Below are 18,098 nucleotides of genomic sequence, written 5' to 3'. Positions count from 1 at the left end.
TAAGGGTCTTTTTACTAAGGTGCCCATTATATTCTGCCTTAGTAAAGGGTCCCCTTAATGAGTTCCTGATTATTTAAACAATAAACTGCATCTCCAGGTTCTCTCAGGTCTACAGAGGAGGTTATCCTAAGTGGTCCCTCTTGCATCCAAGGCTATGATCGTCAGCACTAGAGAGAAGGCTTTACTGTTATGGTCCCCCCCACCACCACCCTTGTTTTGTGGACACTATTAGGACAGCTTTCAAAATAGCCCAAAATGTTCTTTCATTGAGCTATTTACCTAGCTGCTGCATTCCACTTCTAACGCAGACCCGTTTTCATGCTGCACTGCAGCAATCCAACTTTGAATCAACACAAGCCTACCCAGCTGCTGTCAAGTCAGCAACATCCAGAAAAGGTTCCAGCCGCTGGCTTCATTTCTTGAAAGCAGCTCAAAAGAGCAATTGTATTTGTGAGTTCATAGATAATTTATAGTCTGGGCTAATTCCTACATTTTCTATTTCCTGGCTCACTGGATGTAAAACCCCAGGCAAAAAGGGCTACATTTTCCCCATATAATTCAAAATTCTTTTCACTGCGACTAAACCCAGACGTGTCAGAATCCCCAGTACTGTCCTCCTCATCCAACGGAAAATACACCTGAGAATCGAGGCCAAACTGCTGATTTCACTACACAGTCACAAATACGTGCCATTTTAGAAAATTGTGGCGGTCAGAATACAGACATTTTTGCCCAAACATCTAAAAGCTGCGATATATTTTACAAATTCTGGACTCTATGTTTCAGCCCGTTTTAAAATCAGTATCTCTGCCCCTGTCCAAGAACTCTTTAAGTCTGTCAAAAAACGAAGACGTGTGATGTTTGAATTTTAATCGTGAATATTTGATATGTGAACCACCTAGAATTTTTTGAAACAAACATCAAAAATATACATACAAAAAAAAACCTGCAAAAATAAACAACAATGCCAGTTAGGACCAATGGCATATACCAGTGGTCTCAAACTCAGACCCTTTGCAGGGCCACATTTGGGATTTGTAGGTACTTAGAGGGCCTCAGAAAAAAATAGTTAATGTCTTTTTAAAGAAATGACAATTTTGCATAAGGTAAAACTCTTTATAGTTTATAAATCTTTCCTTTTGGCTACGTCTTAATAATAATATTGTCATTTATAGCTAAAGAGACATAGGATCAAGAAACGGTTTTTACTTTTGTGATTAGGATAAACGTACCGAGGGCCTCAAAATAATACTTGGTGGGCCGCGAGTTTGAGACCACTGGCATATACATACTCAACGTTCTGCAAAGGCCTAATGAAAAAAACCAAAGTCTTAACTCCCATTTGTGTGAATTTTAATTGTGAACATTTGAAATGACAACCGCCTAGACTTTTATGATAGTGCAGTATATAAGGTTTCTAAAATAAGATGAGCTGAGCTGAGGGAGAGAATATGGAGAATCAACCTTCACCTTATTTACAGATTGCTCGGAGTGTGCCTTAGGAGCAGGACAGGTCTCTCTAATTTATCACCCAGGGCTTGGCTCACATTGACCTGTTTCTGCCAATGTCAAGAACCTCAAAAAATTACCAGTCTAGTAGGATGCTATGTGAAATCCACCCAGCTTTGGTATTAGGGTCAGAAAAACCTAGAGATAGTCCTGGTTTTAAGAACTTCAAGCCCACACAGGTCACTGGCTCAGCCTTGGGCACAGCCAGTGGGGTGCAACTGTACCCCCATAACCGACTGAAAACGAATGCAATGCTAAATGCTTGTGACCAGCCCCACCTGGGCCTTTCTTCTGCTGCATCACTTACTGCTGTTTTGGGAGGGACCGCAAGTAAGAAATACTGTCTCCACACAAGGAGGGAGGTCGGGAGTTGTTGGGTCAGAAACAAGAAGGCAAGGAAATGCCACCAGGGGAGTGGGGGGAAAAAAAAATCGGAGAGCGATTGAGGACAGACCCACAGAAGGAGGGGAGGGGGAGAGATGGTCAACCGCAATTGGGAGGGGAGGAAGGGACATGGATGGTGGACCCATAAGTTGGGGAGGAAGACAATGGCCAGCGAGTTTTGGAAAAGGTCACCAATAATTCCTTATCTAGATTCTTTGATATCGTTACTGGAGAAAAGATTTTCCAATGACAATTTAAACACATTTTCTTTACTATTATTGCAATCTGCTGTTACGTTGGAGAAGTCAATCAAAGAGTTAGTTTAGCAAAAAAGAGTGCAGTGTTTCAGTCATTTTTATAATTTGGAAATTTTTGATAGTGCGGTAGAACGCTGGTTTTGGAGAGAGAGAGAGAGAAAAAAAAGCAAAGAATGACAATGGAAGAATTGGTGAAATAAGCAACGACCTTTTTTCCACAAACAAAACATGCTCATTTCTCTGTTCCAACCATGTGTTACGAGTACTACTGAGCGCTTGTTTAGAGTGAAAACTTGGACCGCTTCAGTGGGTTCAGAAAAGAAGGATAAAAATAGAAAAGGACAATCTGGAAAGGGTTGAAGACTAAGGCCCACTAGCCGATCGGTTAACACAACTTAGTAAAAGCGGGGGGGGGGGAAGTTTAAAATAAAAATACTTTTTCAACAGCCTATTTTGTCACGTGCTCCAACCTTGGAACAAAAGTCTGCTTTCTTAACTTACACCCCTGTGTTCAAGTCCGCGTCCAATCCCAGCGCAGTTCTCTCAGTCTAAGATGGTTTACACCCCTCTGGCTTGGATCCCATGGGCTCAGCCCATCCTTTAGAATATAGATCCCATTGGCCAACCATATTTAGAAATACCTTTAAAAGGATCTCCCCAAAGGGAACATCCTTGTGTAAAATGAGGCCTGCAGGAGGCCGGCCTGCAGCTGCCGAGACTCATATCTGCTCAATTAACTGGTCAAAGAAACTGCGCGACAGATAAATTTCTTGGTAATTAACAAGGCTGTTAAAACAAAACTCATTACGGTTCTGCTTCCAGAAAACAGGACTCACTGCACATCACACAATTATCTAGAGCTGATGGCAGACATGAGCTTTTGGGTCTCTTCCTCTGCAAAAAAAATTGTAGAGTCCCTGAAGAGATCTTAATGTTTAATGGCTTTAAAAGCTTCTTCAACAGAACCACCCCCCAGAAGAGGTCTCTAAAGGAAATTGCAGCTACTGCTGTGCTGAATCTTATTAGAATTTAACAGGAGCATTGCAATACTTGGGAAGCAGGAACATAAGACGGCCGAAAAGCAAAACTTCACAGGCGCCCTGATCCAGATGAAGAACGCATTTTCATGACAGCCCTGCATAAGCATCAAAGTGAAAGGCAGCCATGCTTTCAAGTCCCTGGAAAGTCTTATACAGATATACTTTATCCCGTAATACACAAATATAATGAACACTACTGAAAAAATGATTAGAAGTAAAAGATTCAAAATAGCATTAGAGACTAGAAAAGGGCAAAGTTCAAAGCATGAAGAATCAAGCCAGCAGCTTTGTTGTTCCGAGATCTTCCGTTTCAAAAAAACACTAGGCAAAGCTTATTTTCTGCATAATTCTATCGAAACTTGACTGATTTTAATACCAAGTTTCCAAGTCTATCTAATTTTTGATAAACCATTTATCAAATATATACTTAAACGGTTTACAATTATCAATGTTAAGTAAAAAATTATTTTAAAAAAAGAAAAAGAAAATTAGAGGGGAGAACAGTATAAACTGACTTACTGGAACCGATAAGGGAGAGGAGGGAACAGGTAAGTGAGTAAGTAGATCGAGATGAAAAAAAACCCCCCATTAAGAGGGAGGGATGCAAAGGAAGGGGGGTAGAGTTGGGTTGGGTTGGGTTGGATTGGCTTCATCATCCTGAATCAATTTGTACTAAGCCTTCACTCATGCCAGCCACTTCACCTGAATGATGTGACCACCTCCTAATGATTATCACTATGATACAAGAAGACGCTATTTTGTCACTAAACAGGGGTTGCACTATATGTTAAAGAAAAAATTGAGTCAAGCAGAACAAACGATCTACAGGAAATAGATAGTAGCGTGGAATCCTTATGGATAGAAATTCCAAGTGTGAAGAGGAGTATGAACAGACAGATGAAGAAATTAAGAAAGCTGACTTATTGGTTAACACAGGTGGGCAACTTGATCTCAAGGTAACCAGAAAAAGCAGCAGATTCACTGGTTTCTTAGAGAGAGATGTGTCGGGGACAAACTTTGCCCCCGTGTCAGTCTCTAAAAACTTTAGATTAGTATCAATATGTCAAAACTTAACACATCTTAGACAATTGAGAACTGAATTCAATGATTAAAAAAACCTGCAGAAGCTGCTTTTGGATTTAAATGAATTACTGTTAAAAGACAACATTTCTGTAATGTCCTTCCATCATGTGCCCAGCTGCTCTAGCGTCTTACTGTTATTGCAACAGATTCAACCTCGTTGATGGCATCAAGAAGTATTTCCAAAATTTAATCGATCCTTATTTTCCCGTTCATCCACTACACAGCGTAGGTTCTCTTCTACACCCATGTCTGATGTAGAAACACAGGCAACTGAATTTTGGGGAAGGTTATACCAAAATCAGATCAAAATGGAAGGCCCTATTTGTGATTTATAAACCGCTGTGCAGAATTATGTCCCTTTTTATACTTTAATAAAAAGATTTCAATATAAAATCCTAAGTTTTCGCGGCTTGTGCAAATGAGGACAGAGCCCGCAGGGACAGGGACAAACTTTGTCCCTGTGTCATTCGCTAGCTCAGCTATCCTGCTTGTAAACCCCAAGACAGCATAGTTTTGACCATATCAGGAAGTTCTCTGTTCTTTGATTGTGTCTATTTTAACTAAGTATTATGTATTGATGTAAACAGCTTTAAAATAAAGTGGTTTATAAATGAAGTGAACTAAAATTAATCTTGAGCAGAACTTTACATGTTGCATATTTAGGGTTCTTTTTTCAATGGTTTTTTATTTTCTGATTTCAGTTTTATATCATTAATGTTTTAATGGGATTACTTGTCATTGGTTTTCTACTGTACGTCATCTAGAAGTTTGGTACGTGACGTGTGAGAGAGAGATAAACAACAGTCAATATAAGGACCATTTTACTTGGTGAGGAAGCCAAAGTTGGGATGGGCATTTCAAAACAGCCTTTGTGATCCCCCTTCACAGTCAGGTTACAAGACTTACAAAAACCCCCAACTCTCATCTACTAATTGAAAAGTCTAAGGATAATTGCTGCAGCCTGAAACTTTAAATAGAAAGATCATGCAATCCTAAAGCTGGCATTTTCAATCTTTCCAGAATTTATCCAACATTTAATATACAAACAAGGGCAGCAGTCATTTTCCCCGCTAGTGATGTCACATCTCACTTCAGAGCTTCATTTGCATTTGCCTGGTGGGTTTACAGTTCAAACAAAGCACCAAGAATGGAAACGGTAAAGATCAACTGGAGACATAATGGGGCCCCATTTCTCTGAGCAAACAGTCCAATGAGTGTCCCTAATGACACCACGACCATAACCAAAGCACTCCCTCCATCATTAGACTACATGGTTCATTTTGTTCGTGGCTTCCATAACTCACATGATTATAGCCCAAATTATAGTAAATGAAAAATCTTACAGTTTCTGCCTGGATTGCATCTACGCCCTGCTTCCAGCCTGACTTCAATAAAACGCAGCTAAGAAGAGAGGGAATTAGACACCCATGGTGCAGGAGCACATAACACAAATTAAAGACATACTCACAGGAGCAGAAGGTTCCTGCCTGTTACTTCCTTCTGCACCCCTGGAGGCTTAAAAAGACCTTCCACCTGCAACGTTCTGTCCTATTTCACAGAATGTGCCCAGAAATTTAACTTGCTTTAATTGAACCTTTATAGTGAGTGAATCACTTTTGCAAATTTATATCCGCCAGAGTGGTGTAGCAGCAAAACATATGTAAAAACTAAACAAACCGGATTGGTCCATCCTGCTGACTATCACGGCTTCCCATTTGATCTTTCCGACTTCATTCCTCAATCTTTTGGATGGCCTATATTAGTTAGCACTTCCCCCTCCACCAGAAAACACTGATAAAATGGAATTCCCTTCCTCCTCACTTAAGCAACGAGCCAAACTGTGTCTATTTTAAGTTGGCACTGAAGACTTACCTGTTTGGCTTAGCCTTTGGATAACTGTGGAGTGTCAATCTGGCATTTTGCTAAATTCCTTATTGACTATTGTATTTCTTACTTTCTACCTGTTTTTACATTTGGAAATTAACTTTGTTATATACTTTCAAAGTTTAAATAATCAAGAGTCTGAATAAGCTGAAGACTAAAGGCCGTAGCAGATTTTGGCCCGAGGCCTGGCATCCCTTCTGCCAATGGGGTTTATTCAAATCCCTGGGCAATTACAAATGAAGCTTCGTGGTGCCATTTACATCTTATCAGGCCGAGTGGAAGGATGGAGCTTTGCCAGTTCTCATGTCCCCCTCTGAATCTTAGCCAACTATCAGTAGAAGTATGGTTCAAAAAGGCTCAAGACAGTTTTCTGAACTAATTGAAGACAGATTTCGTCTTTAGTCTTGACCAGCCGCCAAATATCCAACCAACTTCTGGCACAAAAATGACAAGGAACCCCCCCCCCCACCTACACACATTCTCCTAAATCTACAAAAACAGTTGTACACTGATAGAAAAATAAAGTTACCTCTTTTTAAAACTTTTCCTATAGTCACCAAGATAACGGAAAGAGAAAGAACCTGGCATCCCCTGACAGGAAAGAAATCTATGCAAGTCTTCACATATTATTACAGTTGACATTATTTTTCTCAGCCCACTAAGTACAGTAACCACAAATCTCAGTAACCAAAAGGCAACCGTGAGGAACAAGGAATCATAAATAGGGAAAAATAAATAAAGGGCCGTAAACAGTGAACAAGAAGTCTTCAGCAGTTCAAATGATCCCTGAGACAGGAAGGCAGCTACTTCTACTAGACCATTCAGGCTCCTATCCGTGACCCTGGTTCTTTATTTTAAGTGTTAAAGGAATTTAATACTGAATAATCCACCAGCCTCTGAAGAATCAACTTCCAGAGCAGTTATTATGTTGTCACACTGCTGAATGTTCCAAGACAGGGTTTCTGTCTTTCCTTCTGTCTCTTTCCATGTCTGAATAGCACACATTTGTCCAGTGGTGTTGGCATCACCCAATTAACACACTGAATCCACAGTGAAACTTGTTCTTCCAGTGGTTCATGAATGCCCCCAGGGCCAGAGTGACAGGCAGTGGGGCCAGTTTCTTCTCCAGTACACCCCCAACACACCAGTTACTGTCCAGTGAACCTGAAAAGGGAAAAACAAACATTACACTTGGGCCATCTACAAACCTCTGGCCTACTTTGCATGCAGCAAAGATTGAGTAGACTAATGCAGCTGTAACACTATCACCAACTCAGAGCACTTATAGTTTGCATGGATTGAGATAACGTGAAGTCTCTTAATATGGCTGTTCCTAGACAGATACAAAACCAAAACACAGTGTATCTCACCCGTCTCACCTCGGAAAACCATGTTGGCTTTGGGGACATTAAGCTGATATCCAAAGGCAAAAGTGGTGTCTTGTAATCTGGTATTAGCCTCAAACTCCACTCCAACCTGAATCTGCAACAGAGACAAAGCTTGGCACACATCACCCAAATGGAGAAAAAAAATGCAGATTGCCAACAACCGAGCAGAGCAAGAAGAAGAGAATGTCAGGCAGGCAGAGGCTCACCTGCTCGTTGGCTCTGTGGTAGTAGCTGGCATGGATACCCCCGTAACCGACATTCCAAGTTGCCACCCAGTCCAGAGCTGGAAGAACACAGGCAAAATTCCTGCGGGTAAAAAACTGTTCCCAAGAAAGGAGGCGACATGGGAGAAAGGGAGCAGAGAAGAGAAGCAGGCTGCAAGCAAAAGGGAGAGAAGTCTAGAAGAGGGAGACAAGCCATGCAAAAGTGAGATCAAAGGTGGAACACGGCACAAAGAACCAGGTCCGATTTCCCCTTCCCCCATGCAACTATGAATTTATAGAAATCTAAATGAAAAGTAATGCCTCCATCGCCATAATTCAAATCAACAGATGGCAGAACTCATGCATTACGTGTGTTCACGTGTTCTTTGAAATCTCTTCTTTCACCCCAGCGAGAAACGTCTGTGTGAAATGGAAGAATGCAGTGAACACGTGTCGGTGCAATTTAAGCAACATACCATGTTAGAACGAGGCGAATCTCTTTCGTTTGAAAAGAAGCTCCAGAATGAAAAGGCATAGGATGAAGTTAAGAGGTGATCTAAGGAAATGGATTTTTTTACAGAAAGGGTGGCAGACGCGTGGAATAGTCTCCTGGCAGAAGTGGCGGAGACAGACTGTGTCTGAACTCAAGAAAGCATGGGAGAGGAGGAGATAGTGGATGCTGCAGATGGGCAGACTGGACGGGCCATTTGGCCTTTATCTGCTATCATGTTTCTATGACTGTTGAAGGAGTCCCTCCACTGAAATTCACTGCCACATGCTTGTGGTGATTACTTTGTTGATGCGAACACTATGTGTCGTTGGGCCAAAACCTGTAAGAAGATTATGTACTGGGAAGGGCCGATTTGTGTAGGTAGGGAGAACGAGAGGACACTCTCTAAAGTTAAAAGGGGACAGATTCCGTACAAACGTAAGGAAGTTCTTCTTCACCCAGAGAGTGGTGGAAAACTGGAACACTCTCCGGAGGCTATTACAGGGGAAAACACCCTCCAAGGATTCAAGACAAAGTTAGACAAGTTCCTGCTGAACTGGAACGTGCGCAGGTAGGGCACTGGTTTTTGACCTAGGGGCCGTCGTGGGAGCGGACTGCTGGGCACGATGGACCACTGGTGATTGAGAAAAGTTCAGAAGCACAAGATAGAAATTTTGTTGTAACATGTCAAAGCTAGGCCTTACCACAAACCCAAAATTCTATAGAGGCAACTGGGAAGATAGTTTCAGACTCTGACCCCGTCTGCCATACAAGCCAGACTTGGCACCATGCAATTTCCATCTTTTTCCCAAATTGAAGGATACCTTTGGGGGGGGGGGGGGCACTTGTTTGACTTGAATGAAGAGATGGAAAGGACAAGATGTGCAGGTCTTTCAAAAACATATCCATTGTTGGCAGAAATGTGTGGTGATTTTTGTAGAAAAGGAAATACGTGTAATAAAAGAGTAAGTTTCATGCATTATTTTCATTTTTTATATATTACAAATGGTGATGGAATTAAAAAAAGCGTGAGATACATAGAGGATCTCTAATTAGAAAACAAAGAATGTAAATTAAAGAGCTAAGGCCGATACTAGACAGACTTGCACGGTCTCTATCCCATATGTGGTGATTTGGTGTAGGATGGGCTGGGGAGGGCATCGATGGGAACTCCCTTGGAACATGAGGATGTTACTGGACAGACTTTATGGCAGATATCCTGCACACAGGATGGTTGGATAGGCTGGAGTGAGCTTGGATAATACCAGATGGACTTTACAATCTATGACCCAGAAATATTAAAGAAGAGACAAGTTCATTTAATCATGTCTTTTTAATGGGTATAACTAATGGGCAGACTGGATGGACCGTTCAGGTCTTTATCTGCCGTCATTTACTTCATGTAAACAAATGCTATGGAGGTGGAGGCATTACTTTTCATTTAAATTCTCAGAGCTCCTGCTTGACAGGGATGGATGCAATGGGGGCAAAATGGTTCAGTCTGTCCATGAAGATCAGGAGCTGTCATAAAGCCCTGACCAAACTCACCTGAATACTTCCCTGCCAGGGTCACGATAGCTCCCTCTTCTCCAGGGCGCCGATGGTACACCATCTCACCTCCCAGCACCAGTCTTTCTGTGATACTCTGTAGGAAGTGTGCCACCACAATCACTGCACAGGAAGCAGGTTTTGGAAAGATGTTATGGAAGGAGAGAAACCAGCAAGATGCTGCCGAGCTGGTTCATTGTTGATGCGGGAGTTACGTCATCGTAAAAATAAAGATAAATCAAACCTTTGTTTGTTACAATTAAATCTGCAACAAGTAATGGAGGTCAGGATCCTGTGCCATTCGGCCTACTGCAATAATTGTTTGGGTGCTGCTCAAAACTATGGCCTCCTAAAATGATCCTGGCCAGCTTCTCTTCCAAAATGCACAAAGGCACAGAAGCCATCGTATCTAGCAGATGGTCAATTGAAAATTCCTTCAAAGGAAGAAATTCGACTGGCAAGTGCTCATCAGCACACTTTACAAGGTTTGGAGCAGCGTTAGCAGAGCTCAAAATGAAACAGCTATTAAGAGATTAAACTAAAGATCTGGAACTCTGATCACCATTTTATACTTTTTATTTTGCTGCATGATTTCTTATTACTATACTTAATTTAGTGAAAGTGGGTTATAAATAATAAATAATTTGTGTAAATGCTCCTCTATCTGGATTGAGAGCACTATCTCAATGGAAGAAAAAGCCTCAGGTCTTTATTTTAGGTAGAGCATAAATGCTCAAACCTTCTCCACCGACATCATGTTTCAAGTTTCAAGTTTTATTAGTGCTTGATAAATCGCTTATTGAATATCTAAGCGATGTACAATTCAAGTAAAATAGAAATACAAATACACTGACTTTAAATAAAAAAAAACATACTGGGTTAACACACATGAACCATGAGGGTAGAGGGGGAAAGTTACAATATATTTGTAGAAGAAAATATACATTAAAGGGAAAAATTATCGGCAAAAAACTTCCAAGGAGAATGTGCAAATACCACATTCGATTATTAGTGCAGGACTGAGATGGCTGCTGCCTCTATATTGTGTGGAAACAAGCGATATTTAAGGAATAGCCAACGTTTCACGGACATGTCAACTTTCACTCTCCAATACGTTTCTGTGAAAATAAATAAATACTACCATGTGTCTAATTCACTCACCACAGTGTTTCTTAAAAGTCTCGGTCTTAAATATTCACCGAGTTGCTTGCTCGTTCTCACCAGCGTCCTGTCGCTGTGGCAGTTTCTCATTCATGCTTTCAAGAGAGCTACACCTATTACTATATTTGTCATTTTATTGAAGATGGCTGCAAATTGGCAACTGGCTAAAGTGCTATAAAATGCCATAAAAATTATACAACAGCAAGAAACACAAGCATCTTTTCAAAGCTTAATGTCCTCTTGCTAAAGTAAGATGGCGGCTTCTCGAGCCACGGTTCTAATCGTTTCCTTTTAGCAAGAGAGAGAAACGGCTCTTCTTTCCTGCATCTTTTCAAAGCTTAATGTCCTCTTGCTAAAGTAAGATGGCGGCTTCTCAAGCCACGGTTCTAATCGTTTCCTTTTAGCAAGAGAGAGAAACGGCTCTTCTTTCCTGCACTCCTAATCTTCGCTGTCCTATTTGTGAGGTCTCACCTGACTCACTGATGAGGTCAGGATTCCCCAGTGTCAGGGTGGCTGTGTAATCATCTCCCCGATACTCGCAATCAAACTGCCACGTCAAGAAAGTTGAATGCTGTGTCTAATGAACAAAAACAGGGGGTGGGGGTGGTTCAATGTTAATCCATCATTAAAGAAAATATACCCATAAAAATACACTAACCTCTCCCCCTTTTACAAAACTGCAAAAGTGGTTTTTAGTGCGCTGAATGCTCTGCACTGCTCCTGAAGCTCATAGGAACTCTATGAGCATCGGAAGCAGCCCAGAGCATTCAGCGTGCCAACCAGCGCTAAAAACCGCTTTCACGGTTTCGTAAAAGGAGAGGGGGGTAACTGAATAAAAATGCATAGTGTGTGTGTCCGCGCGCCTCAATTATCCGATAATATAATATCACCCCCCCTCGACAACCATCATGTGCAACCTTCCGACGCCTCTTTCCTCTCAGACTATGGGAAAGAAGTTCAGAATTACCTGGAAAACAGCTTTGGTTCGGATGCGATCAAACAAGATGTTCAGGAACTGAGCATTGAGGCTCCCTGCATTGTCCATGTCCCCAGTAACTGTGGGAAACACCTGCAAGATTAAAGAAATCTTATTTAGTTTCAAAAAAAGCTAAGCTGAGAACAGCAGCTAAAAGGCTTAAAGTACAAATATTACATCAGACATAACAAAGGATGCATGATATAAGTATATTGGGAAGAAAGGCGAGAATTAGCGAGATCATAGCTGAAGAAGGATCCACCTGGACCTGTGCACACCAATTGGGGAAGGCCTTCCACACATGTAGCATACGTCGACACTGCAGATAACTTTGTAGACTTCCAAAAAGCATCAACCACCAGGGCAGAATATTCTGTTGCTCTAAGGCTGCGCATTCAAAAGCCAAGCCAGAAGAGCAAAGTGACCGAGATCTCCCATGGATTCTGGACCCTGCATGAGGAAGTCTGGAGAAAGGCTCTGCCAAAGGCTATTACCTCGGCGCAGGCACAGCAAATCTGCGAACCGTGGACTGTGGAGCCACCAGAATGACGCAGTCTGGAATAGCTGCAATCCTTCAAAGGACTTGAAGGAGAAACCTACAGGAGAATCTCTGGAGACCACGGCAGATGACATTTAATGTTGACAAATGCAAAGTGAAGCACATTGAGAATAACCCAAATCACAGTTACCGGATGCTAGGGTCCACCCAGATCCTACTTGGGACTTCTTGACCGACAGGATGTTCAAAGAAGTTCAACCTTAGGACGCCTAACTTTATACCTCATTTTCAACCACAGAAACATTCATTCCAAAACGTCCAAACCCAGACATTCTGGACATGGGAGGGACCAGCATTTTGACAGACATGCCAACAGAGCGATGGGGCACTGGTATGAACGACACGTAAAAGATGCCAGATATACATCTCATCATTACCCCCTTATAATTTATGGTGAGCTCCCCAAAACCTACAATACCCAACTCAATAACCCTTATGGCTACAGGTGGCACATATATGGGAGTATAGTAGGGTTTTGGTGGGCTCACACTTTCCACCATAAATGTTGTGGTTCGAATGGCTTATGAACCTGGCTCCTCCTCTCGATTGTTCACTAGTCCACCCATCAGGTTACTTAAGACACCTACGAGACCCTCTACTAGGCTTTCCCATACCAAGTGCTGCTGTTCTAGAGACAGGTAAGTACTGGGGGGGTTAGTGACCACTGGGGGAGTGTGGGGGGTCATTACTTTACCCCTCCAGAGGTCATCGGGTAAGTTTGGGTACCTTTGAGGCACTTAAGACGCTTCTAAAACAGGTCTAGTTCAAAACGTCTAAATTCCATCTAGGACATCCTAGGAAAGGTTTTATTCTCACAAGACATCCAAGTCTAACCCGCCCAAAGCCCGCCTATAACACGCCCCTGGACGTACAGCATGCAAAGCGCCTCACTAGATGTCCAGAAAGTCACATTGAAATTGGCACTTGGATGTCCCAGTGATTAGGACATCCAAGTGCCGACTTATGACAGTTTTTGGATGTCTTTATTTGGATTATGAGCCCCTATATTCAGAGGACGTCAGTTCACCCTCCACTGCCTTAGATACAAGTTTAGATTCCCTCTGCTACAGGGCTTCCAGTCTAATAAATGATTGTAAGCTCTAAAATAAGAAATCAGGATATGGATTAGCTCAGGGGTGTGTCCCCCAACAGGGTTGCTGGGCAAGACGGAGGGGGGGGGGGACCAAGCTCAAAACCACAGCCAGTAGCACTACCAAGCCAAGCTCTGCACTCAACTAGGCACAGAACAAATCTGCATGCCTAGGAGTGGCCCTATGGTTCAACCATGCTGCACGGTTGTGACCAAAGCAGGGTGCTAGGCCGGAAACAGAGGGGCATCAAACAGCAGCCTGCTGAAGGTAGAGGAAAATACAGGAATCCTCCAGGGGGAACCAGCTTATCCAGTGATGTCACTGGCAGAACTTAGTCTTTTCTCTACCCCCACCTGCTGGTAAGAAGGGATAACCCATCTGTGAAGAACAGAACTGACACCAGGGCTACAGGGCTTGCAGTCTAAAGTGACTGCGAGCTGTAAAATAAGAGATGAATGTATGGATTGGGTGGGAGAAGGGGAAGAAGCAGTCTAGGGTCTACTGCATCAGGAATTTGACTGGGCAGACCAGAAGGTACAATGGTCTTTATATGCAGTTACGTTCTACATTTCTCTGTTTCTATCCAACTGCTGCAAAAGATGGTTCTGGGGAAATGGGACTTTGAGAATAAATGAAAAAAGAAAAGCTGACTTAACCACTGCCTAACCTGCTAACTGAACATACAACTAGATTCACTGCTGCCATCTCTGCACACAGACATAGACGTACAACACTGAAACTTTGGGACTCCTCTTGGCTCAACAGGTTTTTAACCCAGATCGATCTAGACCACTGGTTCCCAATCCTGTCTTGGAGGACCACCGGCCAGTCAGGTTTTTGGGATAGCCCTCATGAATATGCATGAGAGAGATTTGCATCTAATGGAGGTTTCAGGCATGCAATCTGCCCCATGCATATTTATGAGGGCTATCCTAAAAACCTGACTGGCTAGTGGTTCTTCAGGACAGGGTTGGGAACCACTGATCTAGACAACTAGAAAGAAGCTCCCTCTACTCTGGGGGCAGCTCATATCTGTTTCTGAAGTGAAGATAAGATCCTTGACTAGCTACCATGTTTTTAAGAAAACTATAAAAGACTTCCTTGTTCTACGAATGTTTTATCTCAGAAATTGTAATATTACTTACTCTTGCAGTTCCTGGATAACTGTTTTAGGTCTTGATCTGTAATTTGCCTTGAACTTTACAGTATAGGCAGAGATGTATATAAATGTATTCATCTTATTACATCTTTGCTGGATACATAAAGTAAATGTATTAATAGTCATTACTTGCAACTATCCACAGTTCTAGGCGAAGAGTTTTTCACAGGTCTCTCAGTTCACTGCTTTGGACAGACCAAGAGAGTTGCAGCATACCTCCATAGGGCTCAGCTGCTTGGATCCCACATACGAGGTGTTGAAGTGATAGCTAGACAGCCCAAGAGTGCTCATGTGAATAGTATGGCCAACCTGGAAGGAATCAGTTAGAAGCCAGTTAATTTAAAGACAATGATGTTGCTGCAGATGTAGTTCAGACTATTTGTTCCAGTAAATATTACTTAATTTGTACATATTTCAGCTATGATTTGATGTAGGCGAGACTCGCTTTAAGCATTTTCTGAAGTTATGCAATTTTGGATGTTGAATCATGAGAGAAATGATGTGGCAGCTGTGTTAGTCCACTCTTAAAGATAATGAGGTACATAATCGAAACGAAACTACGTCTAAAAACCCGCCTAAATTGGCACTTGGACGATCAAACAGACAGGTCATCCAAGTACCGATAATCGAACGGGATTTTAGACATATCTTAGGCCTTTTGACTGCCTCTGTGCACCCAGAGCGAAAAGGGGCATTTTTGGAGGAATGGGCGGGAGGTGGGCAGGATGCTGGCCAACCTAGACTTAGTCATCCAGCAGCCATAATCGAAAAGTTTAACAGGTTGCCTGGATGGAACTTATACATTTTGACTTAGACCAAATCAAAACAGACATAAGTTCCAGATGGGGCCGCAGAGTTGATTGCGGCTGCTGCGATCAGTTCAGCGGCCCAGGCAACCTGTTCCCCCCCCCCAACAATCACCGGCAGGAAGGATGCCCAATCCCTCCTGCCCGAACATGCCATGAACCCCACAACCTACCCCGGCAGGAGGAATGCCCAATCCCTCCTGCTGGACACCCCCGAACCCTTCTGCAAGAATTGCCAGCAGAAGAGATGCCCAATCCCTCCTGCCAGATACCCCTGAAACCCCCCCAGGCATTGCCAGCAAGAGGTATGCCCAATCCCTCTTGCCAGACATCCCAAAACACCCCACCCACCCCCGGCCAACATAGCTCATCTGACCCCCACCCTCAGCCCAGAATGCACTGGGAGTCAGTCTTAAGATTCTGATTGGCCCAATCCCTTAGGCCCACCCTGGTTAAGTCAGAGCCCATTTTTGCGGGAGCTGATATCACTGAAGCATTGAAGAATATGAGATTACAGTGAGACCAGCATCTGTAAAAATTAACATTAGGTTTTCTGAAGCAGCTTGCCGTGAAATGCATCAAAACCCAAACAAGTGTTGCTCAAGTCCCACAAATATAAGTTCTTTTTCGATCTTTGATAAGCATTTTTTCAATAGCATGAGGTTTTGCTTTTTAAAAAAATCATTCAAACTGTGCTGTGATTGAAAAAAGGAGATAAGTTTACTGCCAGGGCTGCTGCTCTAAGTCTGGTATCTTATAAAACTTTTTTTTTTTTTTTTTAGCACTAGTGAAAATGACAATATTGTTTATAATTGTTTGGGAATCAGTGATTGTTTCTTTTTTATTACTTTGTATCACATTATCATTGGTGATTACTTTGTTGTTGAGCTCCGCAGTGAGTGTGAGATAATCTGAATACATCGCCTCCATGTGTACATAATGTCTGTTCACTGGGGAGATCCTAAAAACCCAACTGCCTGGATGTGTCCCAAGGGCTGGGTTGAGAGCCCCTGCCCTATAACAAGTCAGAGCACAGTCATCTTTGGATAAAAGTAGGCCGTCTAAAAAGAAGCAACACCTGAATAGACTTTAATCTGTACATACACAGCTATGGACATGACCTGATTTTATTTCTTTGTCTTTAGGCCATAGAGCAGGGTTCCCAAATCTGGTCCTGCAGACATTGCAGTCAGTCAGGTTTGCAGGATATCCACAATGAATATTCATGAGAAAGATTTACATGCTGTGGCGGGTAGTGCATGGATATCTCTCCCCCTCCCCTTTCCAGCTTATTTTCTAACTGCGCTCCAGAAAAACACTGATGCGTCACCTGGAAGTGGCTGCTCAGGGTTTTGTTGACTATTAATTTCACACCTTCTATCTGCTGTGGGAACACTTCTGAAAGGAAACAGATGGAAAAGAAGTTAGGAGAAATGTTTGGGCACAATTCATACTTTATTATGATCTTTTCACATACCCATTATAATTCTTAAAAAAAAAAAAAAGGTATGGTGTAAAGACTAGTTGCACTGTTTTCCCCACTTACAGTTGCTGCAACTCATAGTAACATTTTAATTTGCGTCTTAACTTTTTGTGAATTGTTTAGTTGTAGGCGGGTTATAAACAAAGAAAATAACCAAATATAGGGCTCCTTTTATTAAGGCGTGCTAACCGATTTTGCGCACGCTATCTGCCATCATGCTTATGTTAATAAAAGGACCCCATAGTTAATGAGTGCAGATAAGGATGTGCCTGGTCCATCCAGTCTGCCGAACATTAGCCCTGTCCCCCCCCCCCCCCCCCTTTCCTTAAGTCTCTTCTCACCTTCCAGATACCATTTTCGTCCCTTTCGTCTAAACTGGACCAATTCTCCCCCCTAAATCAGGGATCTCAAAGTCCCTCCTTTTCAGGATTTCCCCAATGCATATGCATTGAAAGCAGTGCATGCAAATAGATCTCATGCCTATGCATTGGGGAAATCCTGAAAACCCCACTGGATTGCGGCCCTCAGGGAGGGACTTTGAGACCCCTGTCCTAAATAAAGAGCACAAGGGCATGTGCCTAATTTCTTGGCATAGCCCATCTGGTTTTTCTCAGCTTGGCATGATGCACTGGGATTGCAGATGCCCACACTTTCGAACCCACCTTTGCATTTCTTGTGCAGCTCGTCAAAGCTGCCTGGGTTGGGAAGCAACAGCTCCCTCCCGGCTGCCAGAGCATTCCCCATGGTCCACTTCGGCCAGTGCCCTCAGCCCCCCATCTCCAGCCCCCTCTCGTCCGTGGCAAGCTTTAAAGCGCCATTTCGGGCTTTCCCAACGCCCTTGGCGCTCAATGGACGTCATTCCCTCCGCCCAAGCCTGCGCTTCCGGGGTCCCGACCAGCCAGAGAGCGCTTGCCTCTGACGTCATCGGAGCGCGCGAACGATGACTTTAGCCCCTCCCCGAAAAGAAGACAGTGCCTTAGATTCATTGGGGGGCCCAAAAAACGCTTCTTATTTTTTTTCGTGGACATGATCATCTCTCCCCCCCACATGTGCAGCCCCCACTCCTGAGCACCATCG

The 18,098-nt window shown here is 42.9% G+C and overlaps 1 protein-coding gene across 2 annotated transcripts; it reads right to left on the bottom strand.

Moving 5' to 3' along the window:
* Positions 1-1,336: 1,336 nt before the first annotated feature.
* Positions 1,337-17,880, bottom strand: TOMM40L (translocase of outer mitochondrial membrane 40 like). Of its 2 annotated transcripts, none has more exons than XM_033924142.1 (9): positions 17,684-17,880; positions 16,869-16,936; positions 14,949-15,041; positions 11,915-12,016; positions 11,419-11,524; positions 9,787-9,909; positions 7,752-7,828; positions 7,528-7,639; positions 1,337-7,321 (listed from the first exon to the last, which is right to left on the bottom strand). In XM_033924142.1, exons 1-9 carry the CDS (start codon positions 17,763-17,765, stop codon positions 7,182-7,184), a joined length of 903 nt encoding a protein of 300 aa, XP_033780033.1. In that variant the 5' UTR covers positions 17,766-17,880; the 3' UTR covers positions 1,337-7,181. The 2 variants fall into 2 exon arrangements, with proteins under 2 accessions (XP_033780033.1, XP_033780034.1); XM_033924143.1 differs by having other exon boundaries at positions 7,537-7,639.
* Between the last annotated feature and the right edge of the window lie 218 nt (positions 17,881-18,098).

This window comes from Geotrypetes seraphini, chromosome 16 (assembly GCF_902459505.1).
Source record: "Geotrypetes seraphini chromosome 16, aGeoSer1.1, whole genome shotgun sequence".
Lineage (NCBI taxonomy): Eukaryota > Metazoa > Chordata > Amphibia > Gymnophiona > Dermophiidae > Geotrypetes > Geotrypetes seraphini.
The sequence above is the reverse complement of the archived record's forward strand: the minus strand, read 5'-3'. Positions and strand labels throughout refer to the sequence as shown.

Bases quoted from the DNA above. Each gene is read 5' to 3' on its own strand.
- TOMM40L (XM_033924142.1), bottom strand. From the start codon at position 17,765: ATGGGGAATGCTCTGGCAGCCGGGAGGGAGCTGTTGCTTCCCAACCCA. The intron at 12,017-14,948 runs GTATGCTGCAAC...TTAATCTTGCAG, and splicing joins AGCAGCTGAGCCCTATGGAG to GTGTTTCCCACAGTTACTGG. The intron at 11,525-11,914 runs GTAATTCTGAAC...TTTGTTCATTAG, and splicing joins GAACCAAAGCTGTTTTCCAG to ACACAGCATTCAACTTTCTT.